Raw genomic sequence first — 22190 nt, forward strand, 5'->3', positions numbered from 1 at the left:
GCACCCTCAGCCGTTCAGTCGTGTTACAGCAGCCAGAGGTAAGTGATCACAGACTACATAACTAGTTGACGTTACTGCTAGGTTTTTTTTTGACTTCACGGATAGGGGATGGAAAGTTTAGCTTACCGGCCATCCCTGAAGGACTAATAGGACAGTTGACTTTCACGGATAGGGGATGGAATGATGATGGACACTCACTCTTGCGATGTGAGACAATTAGAGACAGATCCTGTCTCTGTGGCCCTGTAGGCCGAGGTAGGCTGCTATGACACTCGTGGAATATTTTTCTTTTACAGAAATTCGCGATACGGAAACGTGGAAAAGTAAATCGTTCGGAACGAATGAGAAATATTAAAAGGGTGAAGAAGAATGGGGCCACATCGTGGTCTTGTTCCTCCCACTCCCCTTAAAATCGCGAAAGGGCATGCCAGCGTCCAAGCTTTTGCCTTTGCAGTTGCAATTTTCAGGAATAAAAAGCTTGAGATATAAGAGTGCTTATGCTAGTTATAATGAATGCTTATGCTAGTTATAATGAATGCTTAGAATACAAAATAATATGTGAGGGTAAACAACGAATTATGGTGTAGTGATAATATTACACTTTATCAGTTGCCATGCGTACACAATCCCGTCTCCTATAATACTAAGATGAATCATCTTTTTTTTAATTCATTTGCAAGGTCAGTAGGTGTTCATTCAGTGATAAAAATAGGAAGACAAATATGCGTCAAGTACCACAAGTTCCTCCCTTTTCTTTGATACGAAATCAACAGATGACGTATACCAACTTGATTAAATGATTAAGTACCGCTGTCCTGGAAATATTAATAGCACTTTACTATCTCGGGAAAACCATCTCGCGGATTTTCAGCGACCACGCTCTTGATGAGGTCCGTATCCGACGTTGCTTGACGGCCGGAGCCATCTTCATCTTTCAAATCAAAATTGCCAGTTCTAAATTTCTTAAACAAACCGTCGCATTACCACTCCCTTGAACGGTGCAAGTGTGATCTGTAGTGTCCTTTGGACCACTACCTTTTTTTTAAAGCAATGTAGTTTAACATGCCGCATATGCTTCTTTTGGCTATACACATCCATATTGAACGGCGTAGAAAATGGTTTTAAAAGAGAGACTTTGCAACCAACGAAAATACTTTGAAAGAGCTGTGAGACGACTGAAATCGATGCCATAAACGAACAGTAGATAAGCCTGGATGTTTGCAAACACCGACGGCTCGAAGTCATACATAGCGCGGCGGGGAACAAGCTTATGAAACACCCCTATTTATATGTCGCCATGAGCTACGCATGCCTTTGACACTTAAGCAATTTAGAAGAATTTGTCTTATTGAGGAATTCACATCTTTTGTTAAAAAAAGAAGTGATCCTATATCTCTTCATTGCTCTCATTAAATCAAGTCTTGAAATTAGTGCGAAGCAATTGTAGTCAAGTTTCACGGACGCATATGTGTAAAAATTTTCAATATTTTTCAAGGCATTTGTAGGTTAATCTTTCAGCATCTACAACGAGGATGTATTTTCTAATGCATCAGACTCAATATAAGGGCTTGTGTAGGCGTTTCCAAGCCGATAGATACCTTTTAGCATGATATTAATAAAACTTGTTTTTGCATTAGAGAAGACCAAGGAGAAAAAACATTATTCAGGAGATCTCCAATCACAAAAGAGTTTAAATCCCTTACTCGGAATATTTTTAAGTTCTCAAGTACTTGCTGCAATTTCACACATGCCTTACTGAGATGTTACAAATAAAACGAAAAAATTAGTATACAATTAAGCATCGATAGCAAATATATTTACAAGAAGGCATGTTATAAATGTTAATGTTTTCTTAACGGATAAGTAAGACCGAGATACTAACCGAACAATAACATAAAAACAAGTAAATAAATCAACATAAAACTGGTTATAAACCAAAGTCAGCACAGCAGGTTTCCTTCTAGTAGTTGTAGTTGCTTCATCATCATAACATTATTATTTCTTATGGCCCTGCATATGGGATAGTGTACAGGAACTGTATATAACATAACAATTAAAACAAAGTTGAAAGCAAAACAATTGCGCTTCGAAATAGAAATTCTCGTTTATTTTGTTTTAATTTTCTGTGTTATGAAAATATAAAGGAAAAGGAGAAGAAACACAAAGCATATATAATATAAAAGCAAACAACAATTGAAATGCGTGTAATATGTTCTTGATAAGTCGTTGAACCGCAAAAGAAAATTAGCAAAAGAAAAAACAAAGAACGGGTCGGGTACCGAGGTGTACCACAAGAAAATTGGTAGCAAAACAAAAAGAAGCCGAACACATACCATAGCAACATTGGAAATAAAAGTCCAATGTTATCAAAAGTACGCGAAAATAACGAAAGCTCACTTATCAACGAATAAAACGAAATCTTTTTTTTTTTTTGCAACTTACGATCCAAAGAATGAAATTTGTCTAAGCGCTGGTAAAGATAAGACAGCACAAACGTTCACTTCACCTTTTCTTTTTCTAGAAGGCAAATCAAAACAACAGTAAATGCCTTCTAATCTGCTGACAACGACCGAATTTCCTACTAAACACCGGACAATTAGGTTATACTAAAATAAATAAATTTGTCATCCTGTTCATTGCATTTAATATATTGTGTATTTCTGAAAACTTGAAATAGATTAGCAATGCAAAAATGTCTTTGTTCTTTTGCAAGATGGTATAACTTATACAATATGATATGAATACCAGCAATGTTTTGATTTCTCGATATGAAAATTTCGTAATGAGTGATTAAGAAAGATCGCGTTACAATATTCAATGTGACAAAAAAAACACAATGGATATGTAAGGAACCATCAACAAGACAGTGGTGAATAGATATTGCTACCCTATCTAAAGACGATAGTTTTACTGTTTTATGAACAATAACTGATGCAATTAACCTAATCATTAAAAGAAACACGTAAGAAAAGTGTAGTCGGCTGAAACCCAATCTTATATTCACACGACCACGCTAAGTAATCCTTGACGAATTTGGCCCATGCTCAGTACCGCGTTGCATGCAATTTCAACGTTTTTAACAATTTCAAAGTCGATATCCTTATTTTTGCTGTCAAAAGAATGTCAACAACATCGACCACGCAGGCTGACAGCCACGGCTAGGGGATTTTTTAGAATTTAAGTCGGTGAGCTGCGGTATAAATATTTTGTAGGGTCTCTGAAGCTTCCGCTTGGGCAATGCATTCATTATAACAAAGTGAATATACTTCCCTCCTCTCCCTACTAGACATGTTTCCTTCTAAGTGACACTTTTCAATTGATTATTACATAAATATTTTTTATTATTATAACGATGCTAAAGAAACGTGCCTTGTTTCGTAGAGAGCCTGAAAATCCCTGTCGGCTCTTTGGCACGGAAGCCAAATTCCTTTGGCACCCATGAATATTGTAAAGGAAATATCTTGCACCAGTTTGTAATAAGAGTTCAATTTTGCTAAAAAAAATAAAACAACAAAAATTTATTTAAGCCTATAAGGTAATTAACGTCTTTCCCCAGTAGATAACTTTAAACTTGAATACCACCTACTGAAGACATGCAGCGGTGAGTAAACACGAAAGCAAACTCGGTCGTAACCGAATCTTTGATACCCATCGCCGTTATCGTAAAAAGACAAAAAGTAAAGGAACTAAATTTTCATGCTCTATAATAAGGAGTGAGTGAGGCTAATTATTATTTTGAAAATAAAATATTTTGCTGTTTAGGCGGGTGAATGTTGTAGACGCTTCCTTTGCGTTCAAATTTTCGTACGTTTATCTGCTGCAGTTTATAAGCAATAAGTAAAAAACAATATTTTTATACCTTTTGAAAATCAGAGGGATCCAATTTCAATTCCAACCTTTGCACAAGAGCTTCCGTTGTTTCTTAAACACACTTAAATTGATTCAGGATTTGATGCTGATCAAAGATATATATACTTTGCGGAGTCTCTGAAGCTAAGGCAGAAACAATGGGACCTCTTGCACTCAGGTTCGTATTGAAACTGGACCCAAAGTGCCACGAAAAAAAAAGAGCACCTCTGATTCTTCAAAAGTAACAAAAAATTCATCATAAATACGCAGCAAATAAATCTACAAAAAATTTGAACGTATATTCTATGGGTGATGCTGTAGTACGCACCTATCCACTCTTGTAGTGTAATAAATTTTTTTTTTTTTTTGCAATACCTCTACAAAGCGCAGAAGCAAACTTAAAAAACCCCATAATATATATAAATTCTTGGCCAGTTCAAATTCCGATTGCACTTTAGTATGTCCATCTGTCCGTCTGCCCAACAGTGCAGCATCGGCGCAAACATACCCCGTTTGGGAAAAAAAATTTGCAAAAGGATTTGAAAATTATCCAAACTTTTCAAAGAACACGCCTACAACGCCCACATGTCTATATAACAAAAACTATTATCACCTATTTCCGCATTTTTTGCTTTTTGCTCTTAAAAAGCAGCACATACACTTTTTACACTTTTTTTCTAAAAATAGAAAAAACCAGCCGCGTCAATTCTGCGTATAGGTTCTTTTACTTTCTTTTAGTCATTTTTAGGATAACGGCGATGGGTATTAAAGATTCGGTCACCACCGAATATTAATTTTTATATATTTTAAATTGAAAAATTAGACTCGAAAACATAATATTTTTATTTACACATAGCAATAAATAACTGGTTTAAATTCCGTATCGTAAAAAACAAAACAATTTTGACAATCTCCTTACGAATCTAATACATTACCCTATTAGAGATTATTTTTGTTTTAAAACGTTCTCAATAAAAGTGTGAAATTCTATACGATTCGCTTTTTACCAATGGAACCGTTGGTCTCTCAGCAGAGATTTTTTTTACATAAAGCTTTCCATTTACTCAACTAAGTGTTTTTAAATATGTTAACTACTATTCGATCTTTTGAACTCCACCTTTTGATATCAATATTTAAGATTCTAGACAAGTGCCGGTCAAATGCAGAAAAATTTTGTATAAACCTCTCATAAAAACGAAGATGAGTTTTGACATTGATATTTGACGTCCCTTTACGAAAGAGGATTCGCAATTCTAGAAGAGTTTAAGTTTAGAAATTTCCCGGAGATTTGTTTTTACTTGAATTAATCTTTCGAAGAATTTGTTTCGCTGGCCTTTGACCTTTTTTGTAATGCTTTCAAGTTAATGTGATGGGTATACATAAGTTTCCCTATTTTCAATCCAAACTCCTTACTCTAGACTAAACTATTTTAAACTTCTTTACCTTTTCCAGCTATTCATAAAGACAAATCAAATATGATGCAATAATTAATAGGCACAAGCACAATTGGTGCAAATAAATAAATATTAGGCAGTTATATTTTCTTTTAGATACGTTATCAGGTGAGTCAAAAGTATACTACATATATATATATATACATATATATTCACATATATTAACATATATATGTTAATAATCAATATTTTTTTATCAAATACTTTAACTTACCGTCGTTTTTCTTTTGGTTTACCGCTCGGTGTTAGAGTAGCTTTAGGTAAGTTAATTCTATTATTGACATTATTGCTATTGTTGTTCTTGCTGTTGGATGCATTTGAAGATGATTGCACAGCTGTTTTGGTGTTATGGATTGGCGCAGCAGATTGCGCTGCCGTAGAATCAAAGTTTTCAGCGTTTGTTAATGTTATAGCAACCATCTTGATAAAAATTTGTCTGACGAATACAAATGCATTGAATTGAAATTGATAATATTTTGATATTTCAGGAATTATTTTCAAAAAATTCAACTTGACTTTTTTGTAAGGCCTTCCTTTAAATAAAATAAAATATGTGTTACTTATAATTTTACTCATACACGTACAAGCTTTTAATGCAATCTACTGATCTTTTCCGTTTCTTTCACTTGTATTCTTCATATCATAACATTTTTCAGCTTTTTACTTAATTTTGAAAATCGCGTTTGGTAGAAGAAACAATTATTTATTTCCCAGGTATAATTATTTATTTACTTTTAATATTATTTTATTGTATTTGCTCCTTTTTTGCCTTTTCAATCACTTTTATTACTTAATCGCATGAAAAAATCATGAAATAACACAACACTAACGAAAATTCATGCATATATATATATTGGAATAGAAAGACACGTTACACGTTAGGGATCGAGATCGCATGACTTGTCTCTCTGATGAGTTTGTTGCTTAGTAGTTGCTTTTTTATTACTTTTAAAAAAGAAAGCACAAATTCACATCACTGGCGGCTAATGGCAAGTGAACTTTCCGTTTTTTTTTTTTTCAATTTTTCTTACTGCACTAATTTAATTTCCTTTTTAATTTTATTTTCTAAATACATAGTATTTTTGCTGTTTTATTTTGTTTGGGATTTTCTTTTGTTGATTATACGGTTTACACGATACGAATACATCAAAAAGTTGTCATGCAAGTTTACGTTTAAGAGTCCTTGAAATAGGTTCAATTAATTACATTTTTTTTAAGATTAAATTTTAGATTTTATTGTTTTTTCATTATTTTGCACTGTTTCAATTATACATTGTTGGCTTATTTTTGATGTAAAATAACTCGAAATATTTCTAAATGATTATCAAGAGGAATTTATTACAATTAATTAATACACCACCATCCGCAAACACATACAATAGTTATGACAGGTGTTGCCAAGCTTACATATTGTCTAAAAATGCAAGAGTTCTTCATCCTTTCGTGGAAATTTGAGCCCAGTACAATAGGAATGAATGGTCAAAAAACCGAAGAGAAACTATTAAATACTGCAAAAATTGATTCAATTCATACTAATAACTGTAATTGTAAAAAATTTTAAATAAGTGAAACGAAAAATATTTTTGGCTTTGTGAAATTAATTCATTCCGTACATAACTAGATAATGTACGAACAAATCTGTTCCTTAGTGAATAATTTAAGTGCAATTCTACTTTACTTGGCTCTTTACGAATTTGACTATATCCTAATACCAAGAAATAAGAAGAACAAGCAACCTACACCAAGAATGAGAACAAGAACAAACAACCTACACCAAGAAAGAGAACAAGAAGAAGCATCCTACACCAACAAATTGAACAAGAACAAGCGTCCTACACCAAGAAATTTTATGTCCTAGCAATATCAAGAAAGATACACACACTAGTACAATAATAAATATAATAATCTAAAAAAATAATACTGGTTGGACAAAGCCACATCTATAAACTCTAAATTTGCTGGAATTTTCTGCCAGTATTGGATTATTAATATTCATTAAGTAAATAATAATTGTTCCTTTCAAATTAAAATATATAAATATAAATAAACACGGATACCAGGCCGTTGAACTTTGATCATGTAAGAGTTTAAAAATCCCCCTGAAGTAACCTAACAAGCACTTGTATAAGTTATATATGGAAAGAATTATCATTTTTTTTTTGAAAATAGGGTAAAATCGAATGCCACGCCTATAAAAATTGTATAAAACTATTGAGGAGACGTACAAGGGGAGATGAATGCATATTTTTGATACATTTATATAAAAAAGATTATATATTATATTTCAAGCACTTGTATAAGTTATATATGGAAAGAATTATCATTTTTTCTTTGAAAATAGGGTAAAATCGAATGCCACGCCTATAAAAATTGTATAAAACTAATGAGGAAACGTACAAACAAATAGCGATACGTTGTTCCCACGTAAGCGGTGTCATTTTTTTTTTTAATTTAACCGTTGCTCCAGTGAACCACCTTTCATTAATTGATAAACCAAACAAGGTTTCTCGCCTTTAATACTGAATCCGTACAAAGGTAATATGTTGTCGTGACGACACGCATTCAAATATTTTAACTCGTTAAGGCTTTGCTGTATTTGTATTTTAATATTTTCACGACCATCTGTACCGCGATAATGAATTTGCTTAATTGCCACTTCGGTGTGTTTCCAATAACCACGAAACACAGTACCAAAGCCACCTTTGCCTAAAATGAACTTTTCATCCCACTTATTCGTGGCGTCACAAAGCTCGAAATAATTAATTTCCAGAAGACAACTAGCATACTTTTGGACACTGGAGTCAGTGATCAATGATGAGCGTTCATTTTTATCTGCTTGTAACCGGGAACGACTCCGCCAATTGTTATTATTATTGTCTGATGTGTCGTTTGAGTTAATTCGCCAATGGATCTTAACTCCGGAGGTAGTACTATCCTGTTTTTGAGACATTTGATCATTATTGTTGCCAGCAGGATTCAAATTATTGGTCATAATTTTACTGAAAGCCGGCGCACTGGGCGGTATTTTCAATTGATGCTGGCGGCTGACCGACCAACTGTTTCAGAATACGCATAGCGGGGAAAAGTTTTAATCTATAATTTTATGAAAAAATAATAATTCAATTACAATGGTTTTTGAATTTTCTTGAATACCTATGCAAGAGATTAAAAAGTTCAGTAACTGAGTGATCGTATTTGTGGCCCCAAATTAATAATAACTCATTACTGGGAGATTTGCCTGATCCTAGCTGTTTAATTTTAATGTCCTTTAGAAACATGAAAAACAAGTCAATTATTATTGATCTCTTTATATAAACATTTTACTTTTTTTCTTACCTGAATTTCAGAAGGCCTTAAATGCATTTCCTCAGCTAATTGCATCCATACTTTGAGCTCATCCAAGTGTCCACAAAGATGCTTTCTGACTGCTAAAGTTATATCGTAATTCAATGCAAATTTTCTTATTGATATGACTCTTTTTTTTTATCGATAATGACCATGCAAAAAAATTACTCTCGTTTCTCTATAAAATCTTGGAATGAAAAACAGATATATTCTGAAGTAAAAGTTGTTACACTGCCTCGCTAAACACGCTTACGTTCATACAATTTTCCCCGAGCACATATAGGCCCGCCTAGGTCAAAATTCACTTTTATTATATAATATTAACAAAGCAATTAACAAAGAATATAATTGAAAATTTCATTTATTTAAATTAAACAAAAAAGAAAGATATAAAAGCCAAAATATTAGTTTTCTTTCAAACTACTGCTGGATTTCTGGGAATGACATCGGTTCCTCCCGGAGCTTCAGCGACGGCGGGGGCCTTGGGTGCACCAGAAACCTCAGGTACACCAGCGACTTTCTCTTGTTCTTTCTGAACCTCTCCTATTGCCCCCATATCTAAGCCACCTTCATCACCGTCATCTGCACCGCCGGTACTATAAAGTGTGGGATACTGTGTAAAACAATCCTGCATTGTGCGAAAAGCATCATAACAGTCAGATCCCTTGGGATCGGCTTCGCTATAATGGAAGCATGAAAATGCGTCACGGAATTCAACGCCACATGGTCCAGTGGCCATGCCACCCAAACATGGACAACTCCAATTGATTTCACCATCGTTCGTAATTAAACCCTGAGCCGGTTCTGGAGGTGGTAATTGTATAGTCGAAGGTTCTGCATGATCTTCCTTGGTAGCAAAGATTACCTTATCTTTGCCAAAGGTTTTACAATAACTGTACGATGACATTTCGATTAAGCTAAATTTCTATACACTCTTCCGAATCTCGGAGCACTTCAAAATGACAAGGAATGTCCTGATAGTGACCAATTAATGCAATTGATGCGCGTATCTGTTCATAAAATGTTTTGGGTACCTTAAAAACGCCTCTTTTTTGTGCTTTACTAAATTGAATTAACTCCAATTCACTGTAACCGCTAATTTCACCAAATAAATCGAGAATTGAGTTTTCAACGCAACCATGAAAGTAGGCGGGAGTTATAATAGCAGATTTTTCGTCTCGTAGATTCCTGTTGGAGTCGTTGGAAATAATGAAATAAAATATGCCGCTTACTTAAACTTCTGATAACTAGCTTACAATTGCACATCCAAGTAATGGAAAGCACTCATACTTTTAATTACCCATCAATGTTTTTCAATTAATATTTTTAATACTTCCTTTAAACACAGAAGGAAAAATTGAGAATGGAAATTTATGCAATTCCTACATTAAGTTATGTCAGATGTTGATAAGAGGTACGTTCAGTCAAGCAATTTTTTCTAAGACAATAATGTATTTTAATGGATTTTTTGCGATTAGGCAACATCTTTTTTACGATATAGTACAGAGCGGGAAAGGTATTAAATATTGATAGAATTATTTGAGTACGGAGGAAAATATATGGCTACGCATTGCAAGGATCAATCTTTCGATACGGTCGCAGACTGTGACGAGGACGAGCAAGTGGGTGGCCCGTTACTAATTAACAAATTGGAAACTAACGGCATTACTAATAATGACATACAACGACTTAAAAGTGCAGGCTATCACACCGTGGAATCTGTAGCTTTTAGCACACGAAAAGATTTGTTAAATATCAAAGGACTTGCGGATGCCAAAGTGGACAAATTAATAACACACGCGCAAAGTTTAGTGCCTATGGGTTTCAATACTGCTTCCCATGTATATCAGAGACGTTCCGAGATCATAATGCTAACGACTGGTTCAACAGAATTAGACAAGTTATTAGGTGGTGGCATAGAAACGGGTTCAATTACTGAAATATTTGGTGAATTCCGGTCAGGTAAAACTCAATTGTGTCATACATTAGCGGTCACCTGTCAACTGCCCATAAGTCAAAACGGTGCCGAAGGTAAATGTTTGTATATTGATACCGAAGGTACTTTTCGACCAGAACGGTTCGTGTCTATTGCGGATCGATTCCATTTGATTAAAGACGACGTTTTAGAAAATATAGCTTGCGCTCGAGCTTACAATTCTGATCATCAGACAGAATTACTTATGCAGGGAGCAGCAATGATGGCCGAATCCCGGTAAGTTCGGAAGTGTTTCGATTTCAACTTACTACATACATCTATTTAGATATGGCTTAATCGTTGTGGACAGTGCAACCGCTTTATACAGGACAGATTATGTTGGACGAAGTGAATTAGCTCCTCGTCAGGCGCATTTGGCAAGATTTATGCGCTTACTTCTCAGATTAGCGGACGAATTTGGCGTAGCTGTTGTTATCACCAATCAAGTAGTAGCTCAGGTTGATGGCGGCAGTATGTATCAGGCTGATGCCAAGAAGCCTATAGGCGGTAACATAATAGCTCATGCTTCAACAACTCGTTTATATTTGCGCAAAGGACGCGGTGACAATAGGATTTGCAAAATTTATGACTCTCCCTGCTTGCCCGAGTCTGAAGCAGTTTTTGCAATATTACCAGAAGGTACGGAATATATAGAATATATAATACATGTAGAAGGTATATACATTTTTAATTACATTTTTGATAAAAACTCCTTTGTTTTTACGGCCGATTTTAACATTTTTTTTATATTGTTTGTAATTATCATTTATTTATTATTTTTACATTCTTTTAGGTATAGGTGATGCTAAAGAAAAATAACCAATCTACCATACTAACATCCATCTAAGACCGCATCATGTTTTTCTATGCATTTGTTTGTTGTTTTTGTTTGATATGTTGATGTTTCAGACGATGCCATGTACACGTTGATCTAGAACTTATAACGTAAAGCTTCCTATCCTATAAATATGTTAAACAAAAAAAAGTTGAACAATAAGAACAATAAGTTAAACATATATAAGTAGGCAAATAAAAACTAAAAGAAAAAAAAAAACTAAAATAGGGAAAGAGCTAATACGCATCAAAATAAGTGCACGCCCATCGGCTATAACCGTAGAGCTTTATGAGCACATGAGATAAGCGTACATGTAAAATTTGGCAACAGATCGTTGAAAAATTAAACTCACTAGACGTTCTTCTTCGAGTGTATTATCCAATTCCGGTAACATTGAAGTTTATAGCAAAGGACGTGCAATGGGCTAAGTAGTTTATAGTTAGTATGCATTAACCTGTTTCAATTAACTAAAATTGGCGAGTTATGCGCGTTATTAGCAATTTCTTTGGGTGAGTTCTAGACCAGCTTTCACTTTTATTTAAAAAAAAGAGAACAACAGAAGTGAAATTTCGACTCTCTTCAACATTAAATTCTTTCTATTCTTGTGCAGAGCTAAATAGATGGCAGATGGGTTTATCTGTCGTATAGCTTGCGGTCTTTAAGTAAAGTTTTTGAAAATGGAAGCACTCTCAACATATATGCTGCACTGTAAGTGTTTTCGACGATCGATTTAATCCATTTTCGATATTAAAATTCCATATGAAACATACTTGAAACACAAATGTAAATATTTTCTTAATTACACAAGAGAACATTTAGAGTTTGATACCGATGAGCAAGTTTTTTTTTGGGTGTCGTCGAATATCTTTTTTTATTTTATAAGCTGAGTGTACCCGCATAGATGTTTCATTTTTTCTCAACGTCGCCCTTTTATGTCTATACGCAAAGCCACAGAGCGCCACACTTTACACGTTCCCTCCTAAGATAAAAGAAAGTCGAATAAAATATTGAAAAAACGGTTTTCACAGTTTCGAATTAAAAGATTTTTTATTTAATATATAATGTTAAGGTAAAAATATATATTTTTACGTGCTCATGGAAATGATCTAAAAACTAAAGAATTATAATCTAGTTGATTTAAGCAGTATAAGAAATTAAAACATACTTAAGAATTTAAATTTCCGTTATCTCATTATTTATGTTTTCTATGGGAGTATCTTCAATTTTTGGAGAGAAATTATCATTTTCTGCAACATTCTCCGAATTAGCAACTTCAGGTTTTTCTTCCTCGATTGGTTTCTCTTCCGTTTCATTCGATTTTAATGTGACCTGTTTTATATTGTTGTTAGCAATTAACGTTTTATATGTTTTTTCCGTCATAATTAAACAATTTTTTTCATTAATATGTTTTGTATTCTCCTTATAAGCTTCCACATGATCGCAAAATTCTTCCCAAAATCTTTGCTTATGTGTTGGACCGAAAATCCTTTTAAAATTGTTGTAAATCAATATGGCTTCATTGCGTATAATTTCGGCCTTAGCCTTAAAATCGGCCTCTTGTTCCGGTGTTAGATTCCAAGATTTTAAATTACCTATATAGCGCTGCAAACGTCGTATACCATCAACACAATCTGGATTGCGCAACAGCATCAGCCGATTTAATTGAAGTTCTTTGAATTGCTTAAGGATATCCAAGCAACGATCGACATCAGCTTGCCTTAGACCCAAACAATCTCTTAATTCTTGAGATAACTGTATAAAATCTCGTTCTACAAATAAAGCATCTTCCTGTTCGAGCATTAAAGCATTAAATCGATTAGCTTCATCTTGATCGATTTTTGATCGTGGAGGATTTAAAACCACACGATCTCTTATATCTTCCAATTTTATGGAGCCCATCTCTAACTGTTCTTTCAATTCTTGGGCTTCCTTGCGTGCTTGCTCCTCCCACTGCCGTTTTTCCGCTGCCGTTTCAAATAACTCAGGCTTTTCATAATCCAATTTAATGCCTATACATTTTGCGGGTGGTACAAAAGCTAACAACAGATTATTAATTACTTCAGTTTTATTACCCGATTTTACTGTAGGAGTGATTGTAGCCACAGGCTTAACACTACTGTTAGATTTTTTACCGCTTTTCGGTTTCACTTCAGAGGGAGCTATACCTAAAGTAATAACGAAATCTTAGTTATCGTCTTAGGATTTATGTTGCATTTTTAATTGTATTTACCTTCAGTTGGTACTTTTTTCTTTGACGGCGGTGCTTGATTAGCACTCGATTGTTCATCCAAATCATCCATATGACGTTTAAGTTTTATTTTACGACCGCTACGACTAACCAATTCACTATCAGGCGTCGCTATTTTGGATATGTCTGTTGCTGTGTCTTCTTTCTTTTTTAAATCTTTATTTCTAACGTCATCCGCTGACTTCTTGCCATCACTTTTTCCAACATCCTGTTCACTTTTCACCGTTCCTTGTACAGACTTATCTCCTTTTGATTCGGCACTTGTTTCGCCAAATTCACCAATTTTCTCAGAAATAAGTTGCGACTCGTCGCCTATTGTTGTATCTGCTGTAACCTGACTATCATCAAAGGTACTGTTTGCTTTTCCTTCTACCTGCGAATTATTTACAGCCGCCGAAGCGCCACGCAATGTAATTGGTGCAGAATCTTCGCCATTCAAAGCAGCTTCTATTTGTTGCATAGCTTCTCGAAAATTTGTACGTTTCATATTTTTTTCCGTGGCGAACTTCTCCTTGTTTTCTACATATTGGAACAAATCTTCAAGCTTTATGTTCGCCGTTTCTCCGGTGCCATAAAAGTATACATTATACTTCTTATTGTTATACTTTGTGATTTTCGCTGGCCAAGCTGGATAGCCTTTTACTTTCGCAAAAACCAAGTCACCGATATTAAACTGTTTTCTTTCTTTGCCCATGTTTGAATATGTAAGTTCTTCGATAATATGTAAATTCTCTGATAATCAATATTAATAAGCTTTTTCTCTGCTAAAATGGAAAATTTCGTACAGAAACTAGTAATGCGGTTTTGACATAAACGCGTAGAGTTGCCAAATCCGTGTGCAACTCTTTTTCTGAATAATCTACTATGGTTTTTGACGTTGTTATGTTTCTTCAGCATCCGAAACATCATACAAATTTATAATCATTGACATATATGTTATTATGTATAACCATTATCCTTCATGTAATTACTCTTGTATAGAAAAGATTAAAAAACAATGTTAATTTTTGGGACTTAATTGTATTAAATTTAAAAAACCTGTAATACCCATATTTATATGCTCTATCAAAAAGAGCATCTGTGTTGTCTTTCCAAAAATAAATAAATCTAGAAATGTTAAAGATGTTTAAAAATCTTTTGCTTTGATCAAACTTTTTGTATTGAGTAAAAAATTAAACGAAAATTCTATCAATCTATTATTATTATTATTATTTTAATTTTAGACTAATGAATTGAATTCTTAGACTAAAAAAAAGACATTGAGCACTAGCAACACAGGCTATCGTGTTGCATTTTATATATATAAAAAACAAATAATTTTTTAATTTCGAGTTTCCTTTTATGGCTATCATGAAACCATCTGGCTTTTAGTCATTCGTTACAAGGAAATAAAATGTTGTGATCTTCTTTTTTTAATATGAATAATTCAAATTAAAATTACTATCTTTTCATAAATGATATTAATCAAAACACCTATCTACGCTCTATATCGTATATATCATAATTAAAATTGAAATCTGGCAGCACTGTAATCTTCCCTCCACAATTGTATATTTTCAAAAAACGTCATATTATTAAAAAATAAAGCAGAAAGTTAATATAATAAAATTATTTGTAGTGTGTTTAAAATGGATAAAAAGAGACATCGAAGCTCTGTAAGAGAGATTATAACCAGATAACTTAATCAATATATGGATAATAATATGTATACATTTTAGTTACGAAAACCAATTTTACCGAGGGTTGAAGATTCCACTGCGACTAAGCGTCGGATAAGTTTTAGTGGAAAGAATTTCGTAAGGTAGAGAATAGGCCTGTACGACTACAATATAAAGAAAGATTTAGTTTTCTATGTCTATATCATTCTAGAGAATTCTGTCAAGAAGAGATAACAAAAACTTACGAAGATTCTTATGAAATATCTGATCGTGCCAATGTTGATGAAACACCTAATCTTTGCGTTGCAAAGTCACCTATATCAACGTCGTCAACCACACTGCACACAATTTCAAATGAAGAGGACAAAGAAAATATATTAAATAAATTTCAAATTCAATCATTTTCAAATGAAGAGGACAAGGAAAATATATTCAATAAATCGAAGGTATACGAAACGGTCAATACGTACGAGAAATTGCCTAATTACGTGGAGGATTCCAGTTGTGGTTCTTCTTGTCAAAGCAGTGCATTAAATATTGAAAATAGTGTTGAAATCACTTTGTTTGAAAAGGAAAGGCGTCCACGTTCTTGTTCTAGTAAAGCTAAAGTCGCGGACTTTGACGAAAGCTATATGGATTTATTCAATAGCTTTTCCCTCGATGAAAATGACAAAAAAGCTTTAGAATTAGGTCGTGCAAGAACTTCAAGCAAGCGCTTGGTCAATGATTCCATGGACTCACCTTTAGAACGGAAAAAGGAAAAATCTAAACGTACTGAGGTAATAAGTGCGCAAGTTAAAAATTCCGAAAAAATGCTTACTCAGCAGACGGAAATACAAGCAGATGAATCGTTAGTTAAAAAGTGCAAAGAACAACGTCAACGAGATCTAAAAATGCTCAGTGACACTACCCAGAAATCAGAAACACTTGCTCAAGTCCCTGACTATAATATCCCTCGCACCTCCAGGGTGACTGTACACAAAATTTACGCTCCATTAACAAAAAGCATTTTTCAAAATTGTAGAAAGAGAGAGGTGCGACAGGAGGGGTCGAAGCTTCCGCCGTTCAAAACCTCTGGACAAAATACTGTTTCCCTACATTCAACAGTTACAACACGTGAAAATAATCAGATCGCAGTTTGTAACTCTACGGATATGAGTGTGGAAGGTGATTTATCTCCCCTGTGTCCACCTGAGCTTAAAGTGAGCAATTTGCAGCAATTACATGATCAGATCGTGAGCGGTAAAATACGGGTATTTTCCGAAGCCAAGAAACCGCCCAATATTGACACTAAAGCAAAATTTTCTTTATTCCCTACACGCGGAAAAAATGAAAAAGAACCCAGAAAGCAAAGTACTTGCCATTTTGAAGACGACCAAGGCCGAATAGTTCGCGATACCACCCCAATGGAAGGGACAGATAAAAAATGTAAGAAAAATAAATACCGTTATTCAGAGGCCGATGCCGATGATATGATGTTGGATAACACTAGCTTTTTGACTCGAGCCAAACTAAGTGACGAGACCTCCTCCCGCAATAGTTCCAAAAGAGATGTGACACAAACGAATGATAACGATACAAGCTGGCCGGAAAGATGGATGAAAACTGACCAGCGTGAAAAAGAGTAAGTTGTTGCTAAGAAATCAAAAATAAGTTGCGGCTTAAATAATTCTTTTTTCTACTTAAGGCCCAATACGAAATCGCTACATATGTTTCAAAATTCTGGTTCATTCTTTAGTGAAGTCTTACCAGAGGAGAAAAAAAGATTAGATTTTAGCAGCGCAGTCGAAATTCATAAAGAGAAACACCAATTTAAAGTAGCTGACTCAAGGGGATCTGTTAATTTATGGACGAATATGCTCGAACAAGTTGCGGACCATAATTCCGAAATGATCAAAAAAAACCCAAGCCATACTTTATTTCTCAATCAAGACTTGGATGAGACTAAAATCGAAGAAACTACTAATAGTGCAGCAATGACAGAGAGAGAGGTGAATGAGTCTAAAATCGACGAAATTACTAATAACTCACCGATAAAGGAGATAAACACTACACATGGTCCTCAGGATATCACAGCAATTGTCGGCGATGTAGTCAATTTATCGGTTACCTCGGATGGTAGAAGTTGCCTGAATAGCCAGGAAATATGCAAAACGATTTTAATACCTGAAAGTATTGAAAAAGATTACGGAAAAGAGCAAAAACTATTGCAGTTTGAAGATACTATGTGTAAGTCGAAAGATAAAGATGTACGTAGACACACTCAGATCTTTCAAGACGATCTTAAAGAAGATCTTGATATAAGAAAAGAAAACCTTCAGTACGAAATATCTGTGGGACATACCCAAACAATGAAAAACTCGAGGAAAACACAATACTTTTATTCGGATATAATAGAAGATACCTTCGTAATAACAGACGAACACCGTGAACAACGTGAATCACTCGTCAAAACTGATGCGACGATAAAGTCGTCGGAAGAAACGCCTTTTCCCCACGAAGATATTGAGGAGAATATCGCAGATATTCGGCGAGATGAATTGACAAAGGAACAAACATTACTCAAAGCTCTGTCCATTTTTGAAGGTAATGAAACATATACCTGCAAGAACCACGCAGGACATATTAGCGAAAAGGAAGACACCTTTCAATATGAAAAACTTTGCAAGGAAAATCGTGAGATTAGAGAAACTCAAGTTTTCGAAGACACTATTGAAGAAGATGAGGAAGAAAGAGTAAAACCTCATCAACGCGAAACGGTTTATAACAAAACTGGAAAAAATTTCAAGGCTACAGAAACTCAACGTTTTCCGCAAAGTACTGAAAATCTTGTATCGTTTGAAAGTATTCATGTTTTGAACTTGCGTCAGGAATTAATTCGCAGCGAAAATGTAAGTGAAGACGAACAAATGATTGAAGAAAACGCTGAGGAGCCTGCACGTACTAAGTTAACTTCTAAAGAGATCAGCAATATACCCACAAAAAATAGCTCTATTAAACATACAAGTAATCTCACTTTTTATTGTAACGATGATATAGAAGAGGAAGAAATGCCAAACGAAAAATCTTTTAAAGAAAACAGAACAAAAGACATCCACAAGAATGAAGAAGAGGGACATACACTTTTCAATCAAAGCTTAGAAGAATTTATAAGTAGAACTCAATTTGATGAGAAAATAATGACAACAACAACAATAAATCAGCAGTCAAGTATCTTAGGTAAGAATGCACCAATGCTAAGCAAATTATTACCTTCAGAGACAAACGGAAGTGAGAAAGCGCAAACCAATAGCAATCAATACGGGACATTGAAAAATTTTGATTATATTTCTTATGTAAGGCCACATGCAATAAGACCAACGAAGCATAAAAGAAATACTATCTATAATGAAGAAGAAATGGTATTAGACACGGATATAGGAATTAGCTCATTTACTCCAAGACAGAGTTACCTTCATAATGCTCATTTGGAAGAAAAAGAAAATGAACAGATTGTACCGGAATACCACCAAAGTGAAATTGAAGAAATTGCCGACACATGCATAAAGAATCGAATAATAACGGTTCATTCATCCACAGAAAAAAATGAAGATTCAATTTCAAAGATCAATACTTCTACTGACAAAACAATAAACGCCGCCAGTTTAATGATGGCAGATAATCGACTAAACGAAACTTTTGTAACTCCTTCCAGAAACTCAGTAAATCAACAACGTTTACGTAAGACATATGAGATCACTCCTAGATTATCACTGATTGAGTTCGAAGCTCGCGAAAGAGAAGCGAAATTTGAAAAACGCTATGCACCTCCCAAGTTACAGTTACAATTTTCGAAGCGTTTGCATTCTCATTTGACCCCGAACGTACCGCATAGCAAGAGACCATTGACACTTATCGAAGAAGATTGTCAACTCGAAGAAGTTTATCCTAAAGAAACTGAACCAAGTAAATTATCAAAGCCAATAGAAATTGAGCCGGATTCTGAAATGTTCGCTAAAGAATCCGTAGAAGAAATTTCGGGGATTGTTCGACTCAATGAAACACAAGTAACCGGAGTTCGATTCAACCGGTCAAACTTACCCGAAGATACGCAGTTAAAAAAGTTGCAAACTTCAGTGCTATGCGCTTCCGAAAAGAAAGACTATCAGAGCACATCAACGATGGAGATTATCGATAATTCGATGAATATAGAAGATTCCACGTTAAGTCCACCTATAGTGCGTAATGCCGAACGTACGCTTACAGAAGCTAGTAGCAGTACTTCTCCTCGAAAGTATACCTCGAGGCAATTGATCTTTGAAGGCAATCCTATTATCATAACCGATGATTCGACACATCTTCAAAATGAGGAAACTAACCGGAGCAACGGTTCGCTTAAGAATAGCAATACCCTTAAGAATGTCTGTCCAGGGAGTTTGATTGATAACATTGAAGAAGTCCATATAAATTTAGTTGACACCTTAGCAGATGATGAGGAAAGTGAAGTAGAAACTGCAAGGGGTAATGGTGACTTTACCACTCAACCACAACCACAACCACAGTTCTCGGAGCTACCAATAACGGGTAATAATGATACGTTTTTATGTCCTAAGTGTAAATGTTGTGAAGACAAACCTTCAAATGAAAGTAATTTAAATCTGCACGAATCTTCTTTGGATTGTTCTTTACCTTCTCAACCGTCATTAAATTTTGATCGTTTGAGGCGTTTACGGAAACTTCCAACCTTAGCTGACGTGGGATATTTATGGCAACGCGTTAGTTTAGACAATACTATGGCTAATCTAGCAGCTGAGGATTTAAACGATACACTCGTGGGTACAATAAATGAGAACGAAACGAGTAATAAGTACAACATTAGTGAAGTTAGAAAACGTTACAACATGAAGAAGAAAAAGTAATGTAAACTTTTTTTTTCAAATGATTTGAATGAAAATTAATTAATTAATTTATAGATTGAAAGATGCAATGTTGATAGAATCTCGAAGTAAATTACCAGATGGAACGGTATCGGTAATTGAACGCTTGCGTCAAAAACTCAGGTAAAATTTTTAAAAAACAATTTCGCAATTTCGATATTACTTCATTGGATTTTTGCTCCAGTTTGTTAAATGCGAGCAGTCGACTAACACTAAAAAAGGTTGATTTATACATTTACTTTCTATTTAACCAGCTGAAGGTATCGGTCCTAGGTTAAATTTTGATTGCCAATCAATGCAAAATCCACGCCACACATTAGAATTTCAAATATATTTCACTAAATATGATTGTGATTAGTAGTTAACCTTCTTGGGATGCGTTGTTTCTTTCTATCTGGCCTTGTGCAAGATTTATACTCTTGCTATCTACAATCTTTCGATTATAGTGGACGTGTTTTTAAGTTGATCGTGACCATCCTTACTCTAAGCTTTAGAAAATTTACTGCAGGCCTCAATTTTAAGCTTAAGTATAGTTTTTGCTTTCTCTAGATATGCAGAAGGCAACGCGACCATTTTAAATGGACACATGTTAATAATATTAAATCAAGTCAGAATATTATCTGCTGAATAAAAATTTTAAGAAGCATAATTCCATTATAATATTATTCGTGCCTCGAATCAACTTAATTAATTAGTGTCGTATTGTTTTTTGTTTAGAGATAAATTGTCTAACAATTTTTTAAGAATATTTGTTGTTGTGAATTTTCTAGTTGTGCATTGCTATCTGTAAAATCATTTATCAATAAATATTAATTTCCATATTTAGCAATACAAGACATAGCTGGATATTTGATGATCAAATGCAATATAGATGTAAATTATTATTCACTCATCGTTTGTTGTTAACTTCTTCATTGTTAATTACCTATGAACGAACGGGCATCTTAAGCAGCAAGATTGCTATAAAAACTATAGAAATAACAAAGCGGTTGCCAGAGAGTAAGTACGTTTTGAGCATAGATATAACAACAATGATAGACGATAAATCCGATCTTTTAATAGTGCGCTTGAAACCGATCGATTATGTATTAGATTACGAATTGAAATTGCAACTGCCTTTAAATTTGATAACATTATGTAAAAGCAGCGATGAACTTGGCATTTATGACATGTTACAGATTCTCGATAAAAAGTATACGGAAACTTTCCAATTGGGCCAAGAATTACAGCGCATTCTCGTTCAGCGTCAAGCAACAATTGCCAGGTATGTAATAAACGAAAGATCTCTCTATAGTATTAAGTTAATTTTATTGATTATTGATTGATTATTATTTTCATTTTCATTTTTAATTTTTTTCTCTCACCTTAGAGATCCCTTAGGCATTCGATGTTTTATAAAGAAAAATATACGCAACGTTGTTGCACAACCCGGCAGTTATGACCGTGTCGATTGCACTGAGATTCAAATTGATATTTACAATATAAGTCAAATAAGTTTTAAGAACATATTTCAACCAGCATTATTTAATTTTCATGAGGAAGTGCATCTGCTACCAGTTGGTTTAACGTTTCTAAAAGATTTTCTCCACGATCCTTTAAAGTATTTGAAGAATTTAACGTAAATTCGATTAAAACATAGCTTAGTAATAAAGCTCATAACTTTAACAATTATTGATTTTGCTTTGATTGTATAAAATTAAAAAAAAAAAACAGAAAAAGAATTCAAATTTTCTTGAAAATTATTATATTTATTATATATAAATTTTGTTTGTTAAAAAATCGTAAAGAAAATCAAATAAATTTATAGTTGCAATTTTTTCATTCTTATAATCGATTAATTTGATTTTTTACTTCATGTATATATTATTTATATTTGTTGTTTCACACGCACATCTGGTTTGTAAGCTATT

At 34.0% G+C, this 22190-nt stretch overlaps 6 protein-coding genes and 1 pseudogene across 9 annotated transcripts in view; 2 read left to right on the forward strand and 5 right to left on the reverse strand.

Moving 5' to 3' along the window:
- The window catches only part of LOC119640887 (protein similar), a 78294-nt gene extending 71592 nt beyond the window's left edge, over positions 1–6702 (reverse strand). The window contains exon 1 of the mRNA XM_038039194.1: positions 5518–6702. Coding sequence (XP_037895122.1) covers positions 5518–5879 — 362 coding nt within the window. The 5' untranslated portion in view covers positions 5880–6702. The remainder of the gene's footprint in view (positions 1–5517) is intronic.
- A 1047-nt stretch (positions 6703–7749) lies between these two features.
- Positions 7750–8771, reverse strand: LOC119640778 (annotated as a pseudogene).
- A 222-nt stretch (positions 8772–8993) lies between these two features.
- Positions 8994–9578, reverse strand: LOC119640827 (mitochondrial intermembrane space import and assembly protein 40-B). The gene has a single exon (XM_038039077.1). The coding sequence runs from the start codon at positions 9553–9555 to the stop codon at positions 9064–9066; it is 492 nt and encodes a 163-aa protein (XP_037895005.1). The 5' UTR covers positions 9556–9578; the 3' UTR covers positions 8994–9063.
- Positions 9554–10041, reverse strand: LOC119640828. Its single transcript, XM_038039078.1, has 2 exons — positions 9905–10041; positions 9554–9836 (listed from the first exon to the last, which is right to left on the reverse strand). Exons 1-2 carry the CDS (start codon positions 9934–9936, stop codon positions 9566–9568), a joined length of 303 nt encoding a protein of 100 aa, XP_037895006.1. The 5' UTR covers positions 9937–10041; the 3' UTR covers positions 9554–9565.
- A 118-nt stretch (positions 10042–10159) lies between these two features.
- Positions 10160–12329, forward strand: LOC119640825 (DNA repair protein RAD51 homolog 1). The gene is made up of 3 exons (XM_038039075.1): positions 10160–10860; positions 10910–11262; positions 11417–12329. Exons 1-3 carry the CDS (start codon positions 10208–10210, stop codon positions 11440–11442), a joined length of 1032 nt encoding a protein of 343 aa, XP_037895003.1. The 5' UTR covers positions 10160–10207; the 3' UTR covers positions 11443–12329.
- Positions 12330–12597: 268 nt separating this feature from the next.
- Positions 12598–14508, reverse strand: LOC119640818 (PC4 and SFRS1-interacting protein). 3 transcript variants are annotated; one of them, XM_038039068.1, is made up of 3 exons: positions 13689–14508; positions 13531–13623; positions 12598–13467 (listed from the first exon to the last, which is right to left on the reverse strand). In XM_038039068.1, exons 1-3 carry the CDS (start codon positions 14398–14400, stop codon positions 12632–12634), a joined length of 1641 nt encoding a protein of 546 aa, XP_037894996.1. In that variant the 5' UTR covers positions 14401–14508; the 3' UTR covers positions 12598–12631. The 3 variants fall into 3 exon arrangements, with proteins under 3 accessions (XP_037894996.1, XP_037894994.1, XP_037894993.1); XM_038039066.1 differs by having other exon boundaries at positions 12598–13494; XM_038039065.1 differs by having other exon boundaries at positions 12599–13623.
- Positions 14509–15315: 807 nt separating this feature from the next.
- Positions 15316–21971, forward strand: LOC119640871. Of its 2 annotated transcripts, none has more exons than XM_038039150.1 (8): positions 15316–15361; positions 15425–15507; positions 15552–16988; positions 17052–20258; positions 20317–20403; positions 21107–21279; positions 21343–21544; positions 21650–21971. In XM_038039150.1, exons 1-8 carry the CDS (start codon positions 15335–15337, stop codon positions 21900–21902), a joined length of 5469 nt encoding a protein of 1822 aa, XP_037895078.1. In that variant the 5' UTR covers positions 15316–15334; the 3' UTR covers positions 21903–21971. The 2 variants fall into 2 exon arrangements, with proteins under 2 accessions (XP_037895078.1, XP_037895079.1); XM_038039151.1 differs by having other exon boundaries at positions 15576–16988.
- The last annotated feature ends 219 nt before the right edge of the window (positions 21972–22190 follow it).

This window comes from Glossina fuscipes, unplaced genomic scaffold, assembly GCF_014805625.2.
Source record: "Glossina fuscipes isolate IAEA_lab_2018 unplaced genomic scaffold, Yale_Gfus_2 128, whole genome shotgun sequence".
In the NCBI taxonomy this organism is placed as follows: domain Eukaryota; kingdom Metazoa; phylum Arthropoda; class Insecta; order Diptera; family Glossinidae; genus Glossina; species Glossina fuscipes.